The sequence below is a fragment of the Diabrotica undecimpunctata genome, chromosome 6 (genome assembly GCF_040954645.1).
Source record: "Diabrotica undecimpunctata isolate CICGRU chromosome 6, icDiaUnde3, whole genome shotgun sequence".
Taxonomy (NCBI): domain Eukaryota; kingdom Metazoa; phylum Arthropoda; class Insecta; order Coleoptera; family Chrysomelidae; genus Diabrotica; species Diabrotica undecimpunctata.
The window spans coordinates 149,782,214-149,803,421 of NC_092808.1; the positions used below are offsets into that span (position 1 = coordinate 149,782,214).

At 33.6% G+C, this 21,208-nt stretch overlaps 1 protein-coding gene across 2 annotated transcripts in view; it reads right to left on the minus strand.

Annotated features, from left to right (window-relative positions):
* Positions 1-11,871: 11,871 nt before the first annotated feature.
* LOC140444092 (influenza virus NS1A-binding protein homolog) overlaps positions 11,872-21,208 on the minus strand; it is a 69,544-nt gene continuing 60,207 nt past the window's right edge. For both annotated transcript variants that reach the window (XM_072535739.1, XM_072535740.1), the window contains 6 exons: positions 18,663-18,865; positions 18,198-18,355; positions 17,962-18,102; positions 16,436-16,666; positions 15,220-15,564; positions 11,872-12,343 (listed from right to left, as the gene is read on the minus strand). In XM_072535739.1, the coding sequence (XP_072391840.1) occupies positions 12,093-12,343; positions 15,220-15,564; positions 16,436-16,666; positions 17,962-18,102; positions 18,198-18,355; positions 18,663-18,865 (1,329 nt within the window). In that variant the 3' untranslated portion in view covers positions 11,872-12,092. The remainder of the gene's footprint in view (positions 12,344-15,219; positions 15,565-16,435; positions 16,667-17,961; positions 18,103-18,197; positions 18,356-18,662; positions 18,866-21,208) is intronic.

Sequence of the window (21,208 nt, forward strand, 5' to 3'; positions counted from 1 at the left end):
CTATTTGTTTATGAGCAATTGAGGTACGTGACTTTAGTCGATTTGTATCCGTTAAAGAAAGACTTTACGAACAGAAAGATGCCTGGAAGAAAAACTAAAGGTGCCACTGTAACAAAGAAAAAAAATGGAAAAATCTATAATAGACATCAAGTTATTTCCAATTTTAAGTATACTTATTTGTGTCCACATTTTTAGCCACTTTTCAGGAGCGTTGGTCGTGGTCAGGAAAGTTAGGTGGCTAAATTATTAGCCACCCTATTTTGTCGTATTATCAAAAAATAAAGACATATTTTCAGTACAAAATAGCCTTATTTGCGTACCCAGGTCAATTCCGTATTGAAATAACGTTATTATTATAAGAAAAAATATCTGCATTCAGAGCATTTTTTAGTGGCTAAAAATGTGGTCACTAAGCGTTAAGGTAATATTTAAACTCGATATCCGAAAATATTTCTGATTACATCCATCCTGATCGATGGTAAGCAGCTCCACGCAGGTAAAAAGCGGCTCAAATTGTTTTTAACAAGATTATTTTTTAACTCTTGTTTTGTTTCTATTTATTTACATTAAATACTAATTTGTTTTGTTGTATAATCCACTTTTGCAATAATTATGTGACCTATTTGATTTAAAATGGATTCAGGATTTTTTTATACTTTGGCAACTATGTCAACTTCGATCTCTGTCAGTGATAATGACGTGCAACGGTAAGTAAATTAGATGGACTGTATATTCTTTGAATAACACGTGATACAGTCTGTCCCAAACCCTTCGTTCAGTGCGTCACTAATTTTGACGTCATATAGGATTTTAAGAATGTCGAGAATTATTGCATGACATTTTAGTTAAATTTGACAGTTGCGGATCGCAATCTGTCTTTTTCTAATTGAAAATAATTTAATAATTTTAATATTAGTCTTTCTTCTTTCTCGATATATCTCGGAATATTTAAAATATTTTTATTATACAATAAATAAATACAAAATTAAATTTTCACTGTAAATTGTCTGAAAATACTAACCTGGAATGACAATTATCATTTTATCAGTTGACATTGTGAAAGTAGGTACTGTCACGATCGAGACAATCTGCATCAAATTATATTTATGCGCATCATTGATTGGATATCTATTTAGCGTATTCTAAACTCCAACCAATTATACATCCGTAAGTAGAATTAACTTACGATAAATAATTTTCCAAGTTCTATGTATAATAATCACAGACTCATGTTTTTTTCTGTCACTTCTAGCTTAATGTGTTAGAGAGAATTCGATCAACTATGACGCACTGAAAGAAGGGTTTGGGACGAACTATACCTTTTATATTCATTTTTATTGACTAAATTAACTGACTCAACTCACGAATCCCCATGCTCATAGAAATTTATTGAAATCCTTCTTCATAACAATAATACTATAAATCCATATTGATATAAATGTGTGTTATTGCAAGTAAAAAAGAGTATTTAAAATATATAGATATATCTTTTTATCTACTTCTTCAGTTTTCCATAACTATTTTATCATGATGGTGGTGTCATAGTCAATAAATGAGCAAACAAAAAACTACAAACTACTTACTCTTAACCTATAAAAACTGCTCAGATATTTTCGTCGTAGTACATAAAATGTTTGGCAAATGAAATTACTTTTCTAATACGATGCCAACTATGATAAGAATATGTAATAAACAAAATATGCAAAATATTAAACGTCATTTTTAGTTACAAACAATGTAAGATAGCTATTTCATTTTAAATACTAAAGATGAAGACCGGTAAATTATATGGAAAAGTAACACAATTTTACTGAAAAAGAATAAAAAATCGTTTAAAATGAGAGTATGTAAAGTTATTTTGTTGACTAATTATTGCAAAAATAGCTTCAATAGTTAATTTTATCAAAATTATTAATAATTTTTCTTAAAATGAACAAAACAATTTTATTTCGCGTGATAATAGGACAACAAACCATTAACGACAAATATACATTTGTGGCTGAAGAGAGAAATGCGAAAAGCTTAATCGACTATATAGTCTATACGAGAAACCTAGAACAAAATATAAAAAACATCTTAACGGAAAAGGAACCCGAACTGTCTACACAACACAGGATGGTCACTGCAAAACTGGAGGATGATGAAAAAATGGAGGAAGTGGAAAGAAAAGAGTACAAGAAAGTAAATGTAAACAAACTAAAGATAAAAAGTGTGCGAGAATTTTACACGGAGGAAACTAACAAAAGACTGAGACAAATAGAGCGCCAAAAAGAAACATGGACAATGGAAGAAAGATGGAATACATACAGTGAAGTATTAAAGACAACAGCAACTGAAGTGTGTGGAATCAAAAAATATAATAAACAGTTAAAAAGGACAAGGTGGTGGAATAAAGAAGTGAAGACAGAAATAAAAAAGAAGAAAATAGCATGGAAAAAATACCTCGAAACGGGATTAGAAGAAGATAAAGAAAAATACTATAGGCAGAGACGATTGGCAAAAAAGACAGTCACACAAGCAAAAACAAAAACATGGAAAGAATTTGGAGAAGAACTTCAGGAAGAATATATAACAAATAATAGAAACTTTTGGACGACAATACGACACATAAGGCAGGGAAAACGAAAGGAATTAAACTCAGTAAGAGATACTTCAAACCAAATACAAATAAGCCCAGAACAAATAGCTAGGGTATGGAAAGAATATTATGAGAAAAAATTTGATACCGAAGTGATAAAGGAAGACAATATAATCAATGAAGGCGAAGAAAACACAGAGCCAGAGCAAATAAGTAGAGAAGAAGTAATAGAAGGATTATCAAATATAAAAATAGGCAAGGCAGGTGGAGATGATGAAATTGAACCGGAAATGGTAAAATACATGGGAGAAAAAGGAATAAACTGGCTATGGAAAATATATAAAGAGGCGTGGGAAAAACAAACAATCCCTAAAGACTGGCAGAACAATATCATCGTGCCACTATACAAAAAAGGAGAACATGTAAACTGCGACAACTATAGGGCAATATGTCTGTCATCGGTGTGCTTTAAAATATATACGAAAATAATAGAGAAGAGACTGAGACAAGAAGTAGAAATGGTATTGGGAGAAGAACAAATGGCATTTAGACCGGGAAGACAGACAAATGACAACATATATATCATTAGAAACCTAATAGAAAGAAGCATAGATACGGGGAAAAACTAGTATTAGCATTCATAGACCTAAGAGCAGCATTTGATACGATAGAAAGACATATTATAGGGAAATGCTTGAGGAAAATTAACGTACCAAATGCATTGATAAAAATTATAGAAAGTACTTACAAAGAGGTAAAAGGAAGGGTACAAATAACAGGGGAAAGATCGGAAGAATTTAATTGGAAGAGAGGTATTAAACAAGGAGATAGTCTCAGCCCTTTGCTATTCATAATAGTAATGAACGAGTTGATAAGAAACACTAGAGTCAGAACTAATCAACTACAGACAATAATAGGTTACCGCAGATTACAACCGGTAACAATAGAGTCCTTAATGTATGCAGACGACATAGTACTAATAGCAGATTCCGAGAATAAAATGCAGAAACTAATGGATATATGGGTAGAACAAATAGAAGAACTTAAAATGGAGATAAACGAGGAAAAAAGTAAGATAATGATAATCAGCGGCAAAGGAGATAAGGAAGATAATCAAATAAAGATAAAATGTAAAAACTCAGAATTGGAAATAGTAACAACTTACGAATACCTGGGAAGTATAATAACTAATGATGGAAAAATAGACTGGGAAATAACAAATAGAGCAAAGAAATCAAACAAGTTATATTATGCGTTAGCCCCAATAATGGGAAAAAGAGAACTTGCACGAGAAACAAGAATAAAAATATATAACACAATAGTGATACCGACTGTGCTCTATGCAAGTGAAAACTGGACAATTCTGGAAAAACATAAGAGCAGGATAAACGCAATGGAGATGAGACATCTAAGAAGGATAGTTGGAAAGACAAAATGGGATAGATTAAGCAACGAGACTATTAGGAGAATGGCCAACCAGGAACCGATAATGAACAAAATAGCAAAGAGACAAATGAACTGGTATGGGCATCTGATGAGGATGCAATCCAATAGAATAACAAGAAAAATTTATGAAGCAAAAAACATCGGAAAAAGAAAAAGAGGCAGACCAAGAAAAAAATGGATACAGCAAGTAGTAGAGGCGGGAAAACTTAAACAAAAATCACTCGAGGAATTGAAAATAATGGCAGGAAACAGAAAAGAATGGAAGAGGTGGGTAAATGGAAATTAAAATAGCTAGCCCAAATCCGATACCCTGTTAGGGTAAAAGGAAGGGGAGAAAGAAAGAAAGAAAGTGATAATAGGACATATATACAGCTTTAAAAATTTAAAGTTCCACTTAATAGTTATTGCGAAATTTAAATTGTTTATCCCAAAAAGCTTTTATCTACAACGGCATTATGCGTAAACTATTGGATCTACATGAATTCTGAAAGCACCAATTTGAAGAAAAAGGCTTATTTTATATTTTATCAAAATAAATCATTTAAGGTAGAATGTCACAATGTTAAAATTTATATACTTTTTAGGTACAGTTATCCTCGCTATTTCAAAACAAATATTAAACTTATGATTATCAACGTGAACTGTAAACTTTCTATTTTAATGATATCTAGTTAAAATTTCCAAAGAAAGCAGTAAATTTTTTATAACTGTACTTAAATGAATCCATGTCATAACTTACTTGGTAACCAGCCTAAAATTTGGTATTGTATAATAATTTTTGAGCTAGGTACAAAATATCTACGTTAAATGATTAACTATCCAAAAAGCTTTATTTTAGCAAACGTTCATTATTCATACTGCCATAATTTTTTAATCAACTGCACCTAAAGATAAAATTACAATTAAAAACTAGTAAGTTTGTTGATATTACAGTAACAAATTGCCATTTTGGTAGTGAGAAATTAGTTCGGCTGTCACTTAATAGATGGGAAAATAAGTTCACGTGTCATTTAACAGAAGGCATCAGTGATGTATTAAATGGCGACGGATGCGCGTTTGCCAAATTTAAGAAAAATCTGCAACACATTGAAAACGAGTTTTGTGATTAGGCAGTAACCATGGAAATACGAATCACGTGGTTTTGTTTACCCTCCCAGTAAATACTTTGGCCTCGCCTGACCTTTGATCATGACTGTATAACGTCACAGTTCCTTAACAATGCAATTATACCATTTTTTACCCTTGGCACCGTGACATAATCATGGTTGAAAGTCAAACAAGGCCCAAAATGTCTCAAAACTGGGGGATTATACTGGTTTTTACATAATACATAGATTTTATAAGCTCTAGCATGTCAAGTGGGTTTATCTAAAAATAATTCCAGCTTTATTCACTTCGATTACTTTACATCGATTAATTTTTGTCAGTACATTTAAATATTTCAGTAAGTGAAAAAAATTATTGAAATTTAGTTGAGTAATAATTAGAAATGATATGAAAATGTAAACTTTTCTGAGGAAAAAATTTCCCTGTTGACATTCGATATGAAAAAAAAATCCCTTTTTTGATCATTATTTATTTGTATTTCAAACAATAATTGTAAATTTCTTTCTCAGTTTGAAATGAATATTTTTGGTCAGATAAAGAATTAAGAATTGCCGTCTGAATGCTGTCTAATTACAATAAGTAATAAAATATTTCCAAATAAATGAAAGTTTTGTATCTATTAGTGAGACTTTACCCTTTTTATTATCAAAAAGCCTCTTTTGTTGAAGTACCATGGTCATCAAATTATTATAAAAAGGTATTTGTCACTGATTAGAAAGATTAGTACGTTTTTGTTCATATTACATTATTTTCCCATTCTCATAATTTTCTACACAAAAAAGTATGAAAAAAATCCCCCCGCTGTAAATGGCTACCAACAATGACGAACACTGCACGTAATTACACATAGACAGATGAGAAACTGACGGAACGGGAGGAAGAACTCAAACGTGCCAATGCTGTTTATGAACAAGGGAGCTTTGAAAAGGTGAATTTGCTCCTGATTGAAAGAGTGTGTTGATCTTAAGAAGGCATATGACTCAATACCTAGAACCAAGCTATGGGAAGCAATGGAAGACATCGAAGTTCCACGAAGATTAATAAACGCGGTAAAAGCACTCTACAAGAATAACGAAGTAGCTATCAAAACGGGCAATAGAATATGCAGGCCATTTAAGACGACAAAGGGACTACTACAGGGTAGTTCAAAATATTCCTGGAAAAAACCCTGAAACCATGGAAAAGAAAGTGCGAAGGAATGGGTATACCAGTAAGGAACGAATATCTATATACGCTAAGTTTTGCCGACGACCAAATAGTGATCGCACAAGACGAGGATGACCTCAGTTTTATGATGAGAAAACTGGAGCAGGAATATACAAAGAATGGGATGGAAATAAACCTAAAGAAAACTGAATACCTAACAACGGAGAATACAGAAATAAAACAGCTGGAAATAGACGAAGGTAAACAAATCAAAGGAACAGACAAGTATAAGTATTTAGGTTTCATAATATCAAACAAAGGAACAACGGAGGAAGATATAAAAAATAGACTAGGACAAACAAGAGACTGCATACGAAAATTTAACCCGGTACTATGGGATAAGAACATCAGCATGAAAACAAAGAAAAAAATATATAATACCATGGCAAGAAGTATCCTCACTTATGGGTGTGAAAATTGGACAATAAATATGAAAACCAAAAACAAAATAAGAGCAACAGAGATGGAATTCCTAAGGAGAAGCTGCAGAGTAACAAGAAGAGACAGAATAAATAACATGGAGATTAAGAGGAGAATGGGAATGAACTCCGACATAATAGACTACATCGAACAGAAGAGATTAACATGGTACGGACATGTCAGAAGAGCAGACCAAAATCGGTGGATAAATAGAATAACAGAGTGGAGCCCGATAGGAAGAAGAAAGAGAGGCAGACCCCGAAGATCTTTCAGAGATGAGGTGGACGAAGCAATGAGTAGAAGAAACCTACAGGAAGGGGACTGGCTAAACAGGAAAAATTGGAGAAAACGGTTGAGTGAAGGAATACAGTGAAAACTGTGGAAATCCTTGTATATATATGAAAGAGTGTGATTAATGATAAACGTCCTTGTACTTCAGATACTATCACTACACAGAAATCATCGAAAAACTCCATAAAACAATCATGGCAGATCATAAAAATTATAATTTGTGAGATAAAATGGGGTGGAATGATGTGAACCCAACATGAAACAAGAACATTTGCATGTACTAGAGCTATCCATGTGATGTTTTTCGCAGTTGTTTACTGATCCATTCTTATACGCCGAAGACGAAAAAAGATACACTATGATTTCTGGCACAAAAATCTCTTCCATCAAGACAATGCTCTTGCTATGACATAGCCAAAATAACACCTATAAGGATACAAATTCATAGTTCAGTAACTGCATTCTACAGATTTAGCACAGTGTGACCATTTATTGCTCGTAAATTTGAACAACTGCTTGTGGGACACCAATTTGCAATGAATGTTGAGGTAATCGCTTAAACTTCATATTATTTTGAGAAGGTTGAGTAAAATTGCTTTTTGGAAGAAACAAAAAAGTTGAAAAGGAGTCTATAATCCGTCTCACGTTTTTACTCAGTCAGGCTCTTATGGACTATATGCCTCTATTCACATACCGTTGAGCTGTTGCCAGTTTCATTTTCTGTCAAGCGTGCAGTTGCAGCAATTCTCGTGTTCTGTGGTATCAGTTATTGACATAGACAGGTATTATATGTCTATGGTTATTGAGTTAACCTAAATATACTGTCAACTCAGCGTTTCGCTTTCTTGTTCTAAAATGTGAAAGTAGTGTTTTTATTTGAATCAACAATAACGTCTATGACAATAACAACGAACATAACCTATAATTGCATTGACACAACATAAACACAGACAGAAGTGGTTATAATAGTACATAAAGCAACTATTGAGAGCACTGTTCTATTTTCCCATTTTACCCATACTGAATATAAATGTGAGAGGGACTTAAATTAAAAAAATTGACCGAAAAGGTGATTAAGGTAAAAAATAATTAACAAATACTTATTTCTTCTAAATTAGTGGTAAACAGTAACTTCTGTGTGCAATACGCAAAAGAAAACTTTCAGCTCCTAACAACTTACCGGTTGATATACTTACTAATAAATATGACACCAACTGAAGATTATAAGTTTTGACTTTAAAAATAGCGCTATATTTTTTATAAGTCGAAACATCTAAGCAGTTTCATCAGATTATAATTTATATTCTTAGAATAAATTCTATTAGGTAAAACAAAAATGGCGGACTGTGAAAATGGAATACATCCAAACTATTTCTAAAATACCTTATTGATGGTTCCTGAAAAGTCAATATATGAGAGATATGTAAATATAATTTCCATCTGCGTTTCTGTAAGTTTTGTCTATTAGGAAGTAGTAGTCAATATTTTATGGAACAGGATAAAACAAATAATAAGGGGCATCACTATCAGGATGTGATCTGTATCAAACATGCCTTAAGTAATTGTTGTTAAAATATCCCCAGAAGGTTGTTTATAACTAAAATCTTAAGATGCTTCAGTTAAAACAGTTTTGTACAATTCAGAAAATAATTTAGGACGAAAAGTCGACCTTATAGTCCTCTATTTTTAAAATTTCTCTGCTGACACCTTAGAAAATATAACGTTTCCTGTCATAATATTGATACAAGTGTAAACACGGCTTGTACGGCTGACAAACAATGCAACTAACAGTTATGTTGACATTACTGACAGTTGACATGTACAATATAAACGCGCGAAAACATTTCAGTCGCTACCATGAAGTAGACAGACAAAACCGTATTTATTAATGTATTGACCATTTGGACCATATTAATGGATCAGTCATCCCAGACTTTAACCCACTCGACTACCGATTGTGGTTAATTTTAGAGTGCATAGTCTGTACAAGACGTCACTATAATCTGCAGTCATTAAAGCAGACGCAATTTTCGCAGCAGACCATTTTCCTAAGGACGTCATCCATACACTGGCCTATCAGAATTCGGTACTGTATTCAGAAAAATGGCAGCCAATTTAAATATATTTTTCTGTAGTTTGTAGTTCATCATCATCATGTAGTACATCAGTAATACATTGTGCGAACATTTTTCAAATCAAACCAGTAGTTTAAATTTTTTTTAGTTCAATACCTTGTATTAATATTTATGGCAAGGCTAGATGTATACGACAGAAATGGATATAAGTAAAAATTGTTCGTAACTGTATCCCTGATCAAAAGTTCAATTTGTAAAAAGAATTCCAGTGCTTAGAATGAAAATTAGTAAAAATATCGTTTTGGAAATTTACTTACTAGAAAGATGATCTGTTTTCTGCTTTTACGTGATTCATCGTCATCAGTCAGCCCTACTTTGTCCATTATTAAATATTGGCCTCTTCTAGGTGCGCCTATCTGCTATCCAATGGTCGCAATTCTTTCGAGGTCGTTGGTGGGGTCTTCCCTACTCTACCCGTGGTCTGCACTTAAGCAATTTTTTTATTTACTTGCTACTAGAACATGTCCCGCTCCGAGTTTTTAAAATTCTCTGGAAAACCCACATTTCAAATACCTCTAACTTATTCAGACTTTTTATCTTTATAGTCCCGTTTCGATTCCACAGAGAACAACAGACCAAACAAAATAGAGTAATTTTAGCTTTAATTTCTTGTCCAGGGTCAAGCTTGTATTTATTCCAGAAATCAAGATGTTTAGCAGATGAACAACAGGGGTTTCGTAGTGGAAGATCGTGTACAGATGCAATATTCGTTATAAAGCAAATTACTGAGAAATCACTAGAGTATAATAGACCAGCATTTCTGTGTCTGATTGACCTAAAGAAAGCGTTTGACAGAGTAAGACTCAAAGATGTAATCCATCTTCTGTATAATAGAGAAGTCCCCCTAAGTGAGGAATAACTACATAAGCAGAATGAAGGAGACCAGTGTCGTCAAAATAGCAAAAGATAAGTCACCAATGAACAAGCAGAATTGCTTATAAAGAGGATGAAGATATTTGTAATGATTTATGTGTTCTAATATCGCCTATTTATCATTATAGGTAAATTCCTGCCTCTTTTGGATTACCATTATCTTGATTTTTATTCTCATTAATATTCAATCCAAACTCTCGAAATCATCTCAGCATCATTTAGTCTAAAACTTTCTGTAAGTTCATGTGTGATCTGCATATCTTATATTAAAATTTTGTTCTCCATTAACTTTTATTCATGTTGAGGTTTTAAAAGGCTTTCTTGAATAGCAGTTCCGAGCAAACTTAGGGAACAATATACAACTCTGACTTACTCCTTTACTTATGCTAATATTTCTGGATCTTTGATCGTCGATCCTAATCTTGGCCCTTTGCTTCCAATACACCATTCTTATTATATCCATTTCTTGTAGGGTGTACAAATGTACTTGTAAAGATAATAAAGCCCTTCTTATCCCATTCAGTCTGAATCCAAATTGGTCGTATGTCCCTTCTTCATATTTTTTATAAAATCTATTGTGAACTATTTTCAGTAGAATTTGAAGTACTTGGATCATAAGACTTATTAATCCATTCATATATTTAAATATAAGTTGGTCATCGAAACTTCTTCTTCTTCTACTTCTTGGAGATCTTTCGATCTGTTTAATTCTGAGGCTGCCTCTGGTTAATTTCCTGGGAGGTAGATTGCCAACTATCCCTCCATCTTTTAGGTGGTCTTCCGGGAGGTCTTGAACCGGGCGGGTTGTTTTCTAGGGCAATTTTTGGGAGTCTATTCTCATCCATTCGTCTTACATGATTGTACCACATCCTCTTACGCTGCCTTTCCCATCTTATAACATCTTGAATTTTACACTGCTCTCTATTGTTCTTAGGGTATTTATTTCGGCAGCCCTTAGCGTCTGTTTCGTTTTGTTGGTATCTTCGCGCACTTCTATGCCATATGTCATGATCGGTCGTATGCAAGTCTTGTAGATTCTAATTTTACTATCTGTGCACATATACGGATTTGACTAGACTATCTCTCGCAGACATCCCGACAATGCGGATGCTTAGTTGTGTATCGAAATTTGCTTTTTTTTGGAAACAACATTAATTGAATAATAAAACTAATGTAGACCTTTCTACCGAAATACTTACCTCTACAGTTACTCTCAGAAGAGGCATAAGCAGAGTATCGGTTACTTGGGCCACTCTCTCCACCTGCGCTCTAACTTATCTGTCAAAATGTCATCTGTCACTTTAGTCGTCTGATTCTTTTCGACTGTCACAGTTCTTTCTTTTTTGTCAAAACGTAGTCTGTAATTGTCCTTCTGTCTTATCTGTCAAAATGTCGCCTGTCACTTTAGATGACTTTTTCTTTTCGGCTATCATCGGCAATCTGCATGTTTGTGACGTATGAGGTAGGCATGGAGTAGGTTTACTTTTTATAAATCCACCGACAATCTTCATGGTTTGATTGAGTTTTTCAAGCACAGTATTCAGCAAACGAATAGACCAGACTTAGAGCTGATATCCTGAGAGTTTATTTTAGAGTTCAAAGTGACTTATATTAAAGGGTTTAATGTTAAACTTCCCACATGAAGCATATTTTACAAACTTAATAAAACGACCCGCCCTAAAAAAAGACAGATTGTGACAAGAACAAAACTAGAAAAGATTTAGGATTTTCCCTATCTATAATATATATTTAGAACACATTGAAAATACATTAGACTATTGTAAAAATGAAACGCCGCATATCAAAGGAACAAAGTCTTATTAATAATCAATTTATTAAACTAAAATACTACATACTTCCTAAAAGAAAGCAATTTGATATTTTAGAAATTTTTCTTAAAAAAATATAATCAATGAAGATGAAGCTGAGTTATTCTTCAGTACAACATGAATATAATACTTATTCTGGATTAAATATATACCTATCAGATGTATACTGATGATTAAAGATATATAAGATATATATTATCTAATTTTTTACGAATTGTCAATAACCGCTTCTTCCATTGATAGCTGGCGCGCTTGGGAGACCATGGGGTTTTCCATTATGTCTGATGGTGTACTGGGGGAGTTGAGCGATTTCTTGTCCTCCGAAACGCTCTTTCTGGAGTTCTTGCGGCTCCTCGGTTTCCTCCTGTTCAGAATTTCACAGGTGCCTTTTGGTACAAATGTGGTCCACTCGTTCGAATTTAGGTCCAAGTACTCAATCGTGTTCAGGAATGTCTTACCTGTATACAAAAGACACAATGAATATTATAACACATATAATAAAATAAAAAATTTCAAAGACAAATTAAAGTTAAAGAATAGTTGTGCGGTATCCTGTACTGGAATTTCGTACCAAACGATTGTTTTTTCCAGCTTTTCGAAACTGAATCTAAATGGCATAAAAATATTAAAAGGTTGTAAAATATATTTTCTAAAATTTTCAATCTTACTATGAAAATTTTATGTTTTTATATTTTGCGCCCACGATTTAACAGGTTGACTGCCATGAGTACCACATGTAGTACTCAGTTAACTGGCCATTTATGCTACAGCTCTTCTAGAGCATGTTGACCTATGAGGCCACGACGATTTTTATTTGTTATTTTAATTTAGCCTTTTGTAAGAATTTTTTGGGGGTTAATTAATATCTTTTTAAGTCTTTCACACCATTTTGAACCTGAGTACCTATGTTGGTGCTTATGGCCCCACGAGTGATGTTTTAATCAGGGAGCCATGAGCGCCACCTATGGCACTCACAATAAAATACTACATTCTAATATTTATCGACCTGCAGATTTCTCTAAACTAAAATTGCGAATATTAGGGGTTGCCAACGATAGACGACTATCCTATTAGTAGTGGCAAATATAGCAAAAGCTTTCTGCAAGCTCTAACAGGTTTTTAGTTCTGTTGTTGCTTTCCGATACAGTCGCGATTGTAAATTGTAATAATGGATTCCAAAGAAGAGAAGAGGTTACTGGATTTGTTAGAGACTGTAGAAATACGAAGCGGATCATCGTCTATTTCAGAGTTTCATGGCAGTGACCCAACAGACCCAGAGTGTGCACTAGACAGTGAAGTTTCGGACAGTGATGAAATTAGTAAAAATAGTGAGCAAGAACCAGCACCTGAGAATGTTACCATATCTAAAGATTGGCAAATACCTGATCAGCAAAAGATTAAAAATATAAATTATAATACGAATTCCGAAAAAGTAGGCGTAAACCCCGATCTAATAGATACAATACAGATACAATGATTTCTTTTGTTTGTTTTTTGATGAAGAAGTGGTATCCCTGTTAGTAAAAATAATTATGCTCAACAATGTCTTGGAGGAAGCAATATAAAGAGAAGTGCAAGAATTAAAAGCTGGCTACTGTCAAATCGACAAGAAATGAATGCCTTTTTAGGCATACTTATGTGGATGGGCTTAGTAGATATGCCCTCTCTGGCTCAATATTTTTAAAAACACACAATAGTATAATAGCAAACTGACAGACTACATGGCCAGAAACCGATTTGAGTTGATTTTGAGGTACTATTACAACATTTTATATAAGGATTTAATTACTAAAATATATATTTATTTTCAGCATGTTTCTTATATCAGATAACTTCAACACAGGTTCCCGGAGATCGGCTTCACAAGGTTCAGCCCCTTATTGACTTACTAGTGGATAAGTTTAATCACGAATCAGTAATTCCCGAAATGTGTATAGATGAGTCGATGGTACCATTTCAAGGTAGGCTAAATTTTAGGCAGTACCTGCGAAACAAAAGGCATCGGTATGAGGTTAAAATTTTTTGAACACCTTTTTACCCTTTGCAATACAAAGTTTATGCTGGAAAGGAATTTAGATTTTGGTAGAACACTATATGCGGACAACTGGTGTAATAGTGTCACTTTGGCAGAAAAATTAGTGGATAGGCAAACCTTTTTAATAGGGACCAAGAGCCAATAGGAAACGCAATTAAATTGATGTTACTCAAATAAAACTAAAACAAGGTGATATTGTTACAAGGCAAAATGATAATGGTGTAATGGTTTTTAAGTGGAAGGATCGGCGAAATGTACTTGCTATAAGTCCGAAGCATATGCCTTCTATGGTAAATGTGATACAAAGAAGAGAAGGCAAACTTAAACCGCAGGTTGTAGTGGAATATAATGCAAGAAAACCCTTCATAGATGTATCGGATCAAATGAATTCAATTCATTTTCAAGGAGGGCATTGAAATGGTACCGAAAAGTTGCCTTTGATATTTTACTAAATATTGCCGTTGGAAATGACAAAGTGACAAATAAATCAATAAAAATAACACAATTTAGAGGGGAAATTATCAAAGATATGCTTATTAAACGCGATTGTGTAATGCCTGCTAATAATTTACACAATTTAGTAAAATATCTAAAAAGAAACCGCTGCAGCCAATGCTATAGGGGTGTTGTTACCAAGCATGAAAGACAAACGCTTGCGCGAAATATTTGAGATTCTGACTGCTTTTTTAAGGTGCATGTTGCCAAATTACAGTAATTTTTCTTTATTAGCATTTATGTTAAGTTGTGGACTATTTTTTGTACCGCTTTTTAGAGTTACGCTACTTGTTAAATAAATATTTAAGCTAAAAAGGCATTTTTATTATACTTTGATAAACGACCTTTATAAAACAAAGTATAATACCATCTAGCTACGGGCTAAAACCATGGAACGGTTTTCTGAGGTCAAAACTTTAATTTCTCCATATAAAATGTACAAGCCAAGTGACTGCTTAGGTACACAGCATGCAGTTTTGTAAGTAGTTATACTGAGTACCATATATGGCGCCCAACATTTGAACTTATCTTCTGGACTGAGTATCATATGTGGTACTCAAATGACTCTTTGGCAATGCAAGGAAAAAGAGGCTGACAGTCAACCTGTTAACGATTCAGAGAGAATGAAGAAAAGAGTTTTACCTACGGTAATTTTGATAATGCAATATCAGGCAATATATTATGCAACGTATGATAATAAAGAATAAGAGCACATGGAGTTTTTTGTCAAGGTTTTATGTAATTTATGCCAAACGAAACAAGTAATTAGTTAAATTACTTAAATAAAAATATAATTTTACTAACCTGAAAATCCCCCAACGGCGTATAACCTATCCCCAACAACCGCCACCTCCATATTTGCCCTCGAAGTTGTCATGGCTGGTCCAAACGTCCAAGTCTGCGTCTCTTCATCAAAAATTTCAGTCGTATTCAAGGAATGCGAGCCGTCCGAACCTCCGATGACGTACATCTTGTTGTTGAATACAGTCAATCCACAGCCTCTTCTGGCCGTAATTATTGGCTTGGATAAATGCCAAGTGTTATCTACAGGGTTGTAGTATTCCACGGACGACAGGCAGTTCCATGCGTCTGAGCCCCCTATGGCGTATACCAGGTTGTTGAATGCCGTGACACCAGCTTGATATCGGCCTGCAAAAAAAGTGGTATAGTAGGTGGTACTGTAGACTAATTGTAATTGATAAAGTTTACATATTGTATAACGGACACCCCTCGTCAATGGACTCTTCCAATTATTGACTGTGTCTATTTGCCCCGTATTTGATATGTGCTGATTTAGAAATCTCTTTCAAATTTATTTTATCGTATGGCATACAATAAGAGCACATAATTAAAAATCAATAAAAAACGTTACATGGAGTATTACAAACGAACATCTAATGTATTATTAATATGTATCTATATCTTATAAATATATAGATACAGATAGATAAAGACAGCACCGTAATATGGGCTTTTTATAATTTCAGCATTTAATTTACTTTGTACCGCTTGACCTGAAGTTGCTTTGCAAATTTTAGAAAGCGAAACCGGTCGTTTTGGATAGTAAAATTAAATTGATTGTGAGTAAGTCTAATTTATTTCTTTTACCTATTTGAAATGGACTCACACAAGCAACACATTCATGATTTAATTAGTTGTTTATTTCTATTTTTGTTATTTACCATTGGATGTCTACCTGTGTTATATTTTTTGTTTATCCAATTCGAATGAGACAATAAATTTAATAAATAATTAATCTGAATATGTTTCTCTAACTGTGAATCGGCTACATTTTAGTACTGAAAATGTAAAACTTGCTTCATTTTTACCAACTATCATTATAATTGCATGCTAAGTAAAAGTTTGAAGAAAAAAGTCGAGCAATACTATAGGCTTATCTGCTATTTGATTTGCATTATCGTAAGAGCCAACACTGAATGCTTCATGAATTTTACTAAAAATATTTACACCAATTATTTCAAATGCACTTTCTACATTAACAACATTTAATTCTGTTTACCTGCATTCAAAGATGCTATGGATGTCCAAGCGGCAGATTCGGGATTGTATACGTGGCACTGTTTGATACCAACTTGTCCATTCCAACCACCGATACAGTATATCTTCTTGTCCAACGTACATACACCTAAATTGCTTCGGGCGAGAGGCATCCTCGGAAGTTTCACCCATTTTCCCACGGAAAAGTCAAGCATTTCGACAGAATCCAATTCCGTAGTTCCGTTACTACCACCTATGTTAAACAAAATATTAGATTAATAACGGGAAAGTTAAAATAAAAGTTTTTCATCTCAGTATACGAGGAATCATCAAAAAGTTTCGGAGTTAAGATATTGGCGCCCAACGTGGGGCTCTAACAAAACGAAGCATTGAGCACAAATGAAACGTATTGAAGGCACAACGTGGATTCTTATTACTATAATCGAATGCTATCTACTATATTTAGTGGTAATTAACCACAATTTTAATTTGAAAGAACATTTTGGTTAATTCCCATTAAATATCAAAGCAGAACGAACATACAGTCCGCTAATTACCTATGCAGTAAATGACAAAACAAAGTACGGTATACGAATTAATATAATAGTTGAGAAGGTAGTTACTTAATACGCCTTATATATATATATATATATATATATATATATATATATATATATATATATATATACATATACTGTAAATGCGATATGACAATTAAAGACTCAAAAATAAAAGGAAATAGAGTAATATAAAAATGGGAAAAGGCTTGGCGACTTGGAAGATATATTTATATCTCAATATTGATAATTAGAATCAATTAGGCTTAAAACAATATCAATAATACATATGAGTGACAATAAATGAGAAGTAAACGTTAATGAATTAATATGAAAAATACAAAGATATAATAAGAAAAAAAGAAAGAAAAACAAGTGACTTGCTCGCTGATGACGTTCGGCTTTCTTTAAACTAAAACACATCTTTAACAAGAGCATTTTAAAAGTTTCGGTAAATATTTTAACCACTTTTACACAACAACTTTGACACTGGTACATGGTATTTGACACAAATACGCTGGTTTTGGTGTCAATTCCTCTTGCAAAATAGCAAAAGATCGTCTAAAGAGTTTTTGGCAGAAAAAAACAAAAACTTCTATAAAAACAGTTATAACATCTCGAAAACCAAAGCAATTGAGCATCAGAAAAACCAGAGTTGAATAACGCTAAACAATGTTGTCAACCGCACTGCTGTTCACCCGTGTTCCAAAGTTGCCGCACAATTCAAAAGTACCGGAATTTAATGATTAGTTTTCGTATTGCTGATTACGTGGTTAATTTTTTTATTATTTGTTTTCTTTTTGTCCCTTATTATTCTTTCTATTTATGGTCAGCACAACATCGGGTGACTACAGTGCAACCAATCATAGTTGAACCGGTAAAATGTTTTTTTTTTTGATATAATATAATAATTTTTAAATTCAATTATTGGCTTACCGATTTGGGTTCCATTATTTCCGCTAACACTTCATTAAAAAAAAACATTACTTACCTATGGCATAAATTTTGTCGTCTAGGACGGCAATTTTGAAACGACCCCGGCTTTCCCTCATCGGAGGAAGATTTTTCCAAGTATTCGTTTCTGGAATGTATTGTTCTGCAGATCTCAAGCATTCTGTCCTATCATAACCACCTATAAACATTAACAGAAGTAATATTAGTGGATCGACATTCGGAATTTACCTTTCCAGATCTGTGAAAGATCGTCCAGTAAATAAAATCACTTACCACACACTATAAGAGTATTGTTGTAATTACCACATCCATGAGCACACCTATGACACAACATGTTAGCTACCGCGCAATAGAGATCAGGTTTGTCTTCACTAGCAGATCTACTGGCATCTGGTGTTTGGACCGGAGAAGGAGTAGAAGGTGTGTTTAACCTGGAAGATATCCATATGTAATTAACTCTGCTTTGTGATTCACAAAATCAGTTATCTACTAAGTGACTATGTAAAGGGATGACAATATTAACCTTAAAGATGTTAATGGAGAGAAGTTAATTGTTGAAAAATATTTAAATTGTATTATACAAATTTAACTTCAAAATCTTGATAATAAAACAGCTTCAGTTTAATTTTCTACTCTCTCAGATTATCATGGTATTAAAAATTATCGTATAAGATATAATTAAAATTATAAACTTAAAAAACTAAGGAATTTACTTACCTACAAATTTATTTTACTTACTTTAACTGTATGGAAAGTGTGGACAACTTTCCGGCTAAGGTGACCAAACCCAAAAAGCTGTGTTCACTCACGGCGGTTGTCGCTATAAGATTCCAATCCGGTTCCAGTTCATTATCCAATTCTTCTCCGATATCTCTATTATAAATTAACACCCGTGGTTTAGAAGGCTGTCCGAGAACTTTTCTTTTCGGTTTCGACACCCCCTGAAAGAAATGTTTTATCTTTTATCAAAGCATTTTAAAAAATACTTCTTTTACCAACGAACAAAATCTTGTATACTTATATTTAACGACATGCCAAAATATGCACAACAGTGTTCCGTTTAGGTGTGGAGGATAAATTTGAGACCACTGGTTTAGAGAGTGGCAGTACAAACCGACTCATCTGATTTCACGTCGCCGTATGCGACCTTTCACAGACCACAACTTGTCAAATTTTGTGTCGTGACTTGGGCTTACAATCTTACACATTTCAACTTACCTAGGAGTTGAAGATAAACGACTTTATAAAGCTACTCAAGCTCAATTTTCAACAGCGAACGCTATAAGTCGACAACGACCAACTTCTTTTGATGATGTAATGTGGCCACCGATATTGTGCCATTTAACCTCATTGACCTACACTCTAGTGAGGTTTTTATCAGTTGCAGGCATATGAAAATACGCCACAAATCACAGCGGCCCTCATAGTCAACACAACCCAGTCTTTTCCTAACCAAAAGTTTGTATACAGGGTGAGTCATGAGGAACTTTACATACTTCTACCATATGTAGAGTCCCTCAGGGAGCATATCATGTGGCCACTAAAAAATGTCAACTCCTCTTCTTTATTAATTAACAGGGTGATTTGTGTAATTGACCATTTATTTCATTTTACTGTAGTGTTTATACGGCTCATTTGATTTTTTTAATTTTTGCATGATACAGTACACTACTATCAAGCATTCGACTGGTATTAGCTAAACTAAAAAATTCCAGGACTGGCTTTGGAAAAATTAATTTAGGGATTCGTATTAAATATTACACCCTGTATAATTTTTTTTAAAATGCAATAAGTGATTTTCAAACTACATAAATAGCCAATGAAAACGACATATGCGACAATGTTGTCGCACTTTTATTAAATTTTTAGTGAACGATCAAATCTTACCAAAAATAGAACAACCATAATGAAGTATCAAATTATAAGGTAATTCATTTAAACAAATGTTATAAATTTCAAACATTTTAATTGAAATGATAAACTGAGTCACTGCACAACAAAAAACAGTAACTACTAACAATAACGAAGAACAATTTAAAAAAAAAAACTAAAAATATGTACATAGTTATGATAAACCCATAAATTAGAACTGGAAAAGATACAATAATGGTAACAAAATAAAAATAATTCAAAACAGATTTTCGAAATGGAACCCTGCAGCCTGTACACATTTTTGTTGCCGAATTGTTAATTGACGTATTGAATTACGGATACTCTGGGGATCGTTTCTAATAGTATTACAACAATGTATAATTCTATCAATTAATTGTTGTCGGTTATTAATATTCACTGCGTAAACTAGTTGCTTCAATCGTCCCCAAATATGATAATCAACGGGATTGAAATCAGGGGATCTTGAAGGCCACGAAATAGGACCTGCACGTCCTATCCACCTGTTGCCATAAACATTATTGAGATGTTGTCTCACTGCCAGTAAAAAGTGTGGGGGTGCCCCATCATGCTGAAAATACATCCCTCGGATAGCAACGTTCGCGTTGGCAAGCAAATTCGGCAAAATATTTTGTAGAAAGTTCAAATAGACCTGCCCTGTTAAAAGACCATCAAAAAAGTGAGGACCTACTAATTGGTTATTTATGACACCAATCCACACGTTAACCGAAAACCTTAACTGAGAACGACGTTCTCGAATAGCATTGGGATTTTCTTCTGCCCACACATGTGAATTTCGTGAATTATTTATCCCGTCTCTGGTAAATTGGGCTTCATCTGTAAATAGTGTCCTGTATAGCGTTGGTCGATTATTGTTAATCCATCTACAAAATTCCAACCTATCGATCTCATCTCCAGCATGTAGTCGCTGAACCATTTGAATGTGATATGGGTATAGATTATTTTTTTGTAAGACTCTACTTACTTTTTATTGAGTAACATTGAGTTCTCGACTTACTTGTCTAGTGCTTATTGTAGAGTTCATAGTAACGGCGTCCATAATGTCATCTTCCTGCGCTTCATCTACATGTCGCTCTGTTGTTCCACTAGAAAAAGTGTCAATTTTCTCGCAAATAATTAAAAACTGACCCAAATGTTGGATGACTGGGAGTTCGACGATTAGGAAATCTCCTGCGATATTCTCTACTAGCAGCCCTACCATTCCCATTACAGAATCCATAAACAAATATTATGTCTGCATATTCTGTGGTCGAAAACTGATGTGGCATTTTGAACGAAAGTAACAAAAGCTCTACCAAAACTAACACAATGTACTTAACGTAGATATGACAGAAGAAATATGTATTCTTGTACACATAAATAACAATTGATAA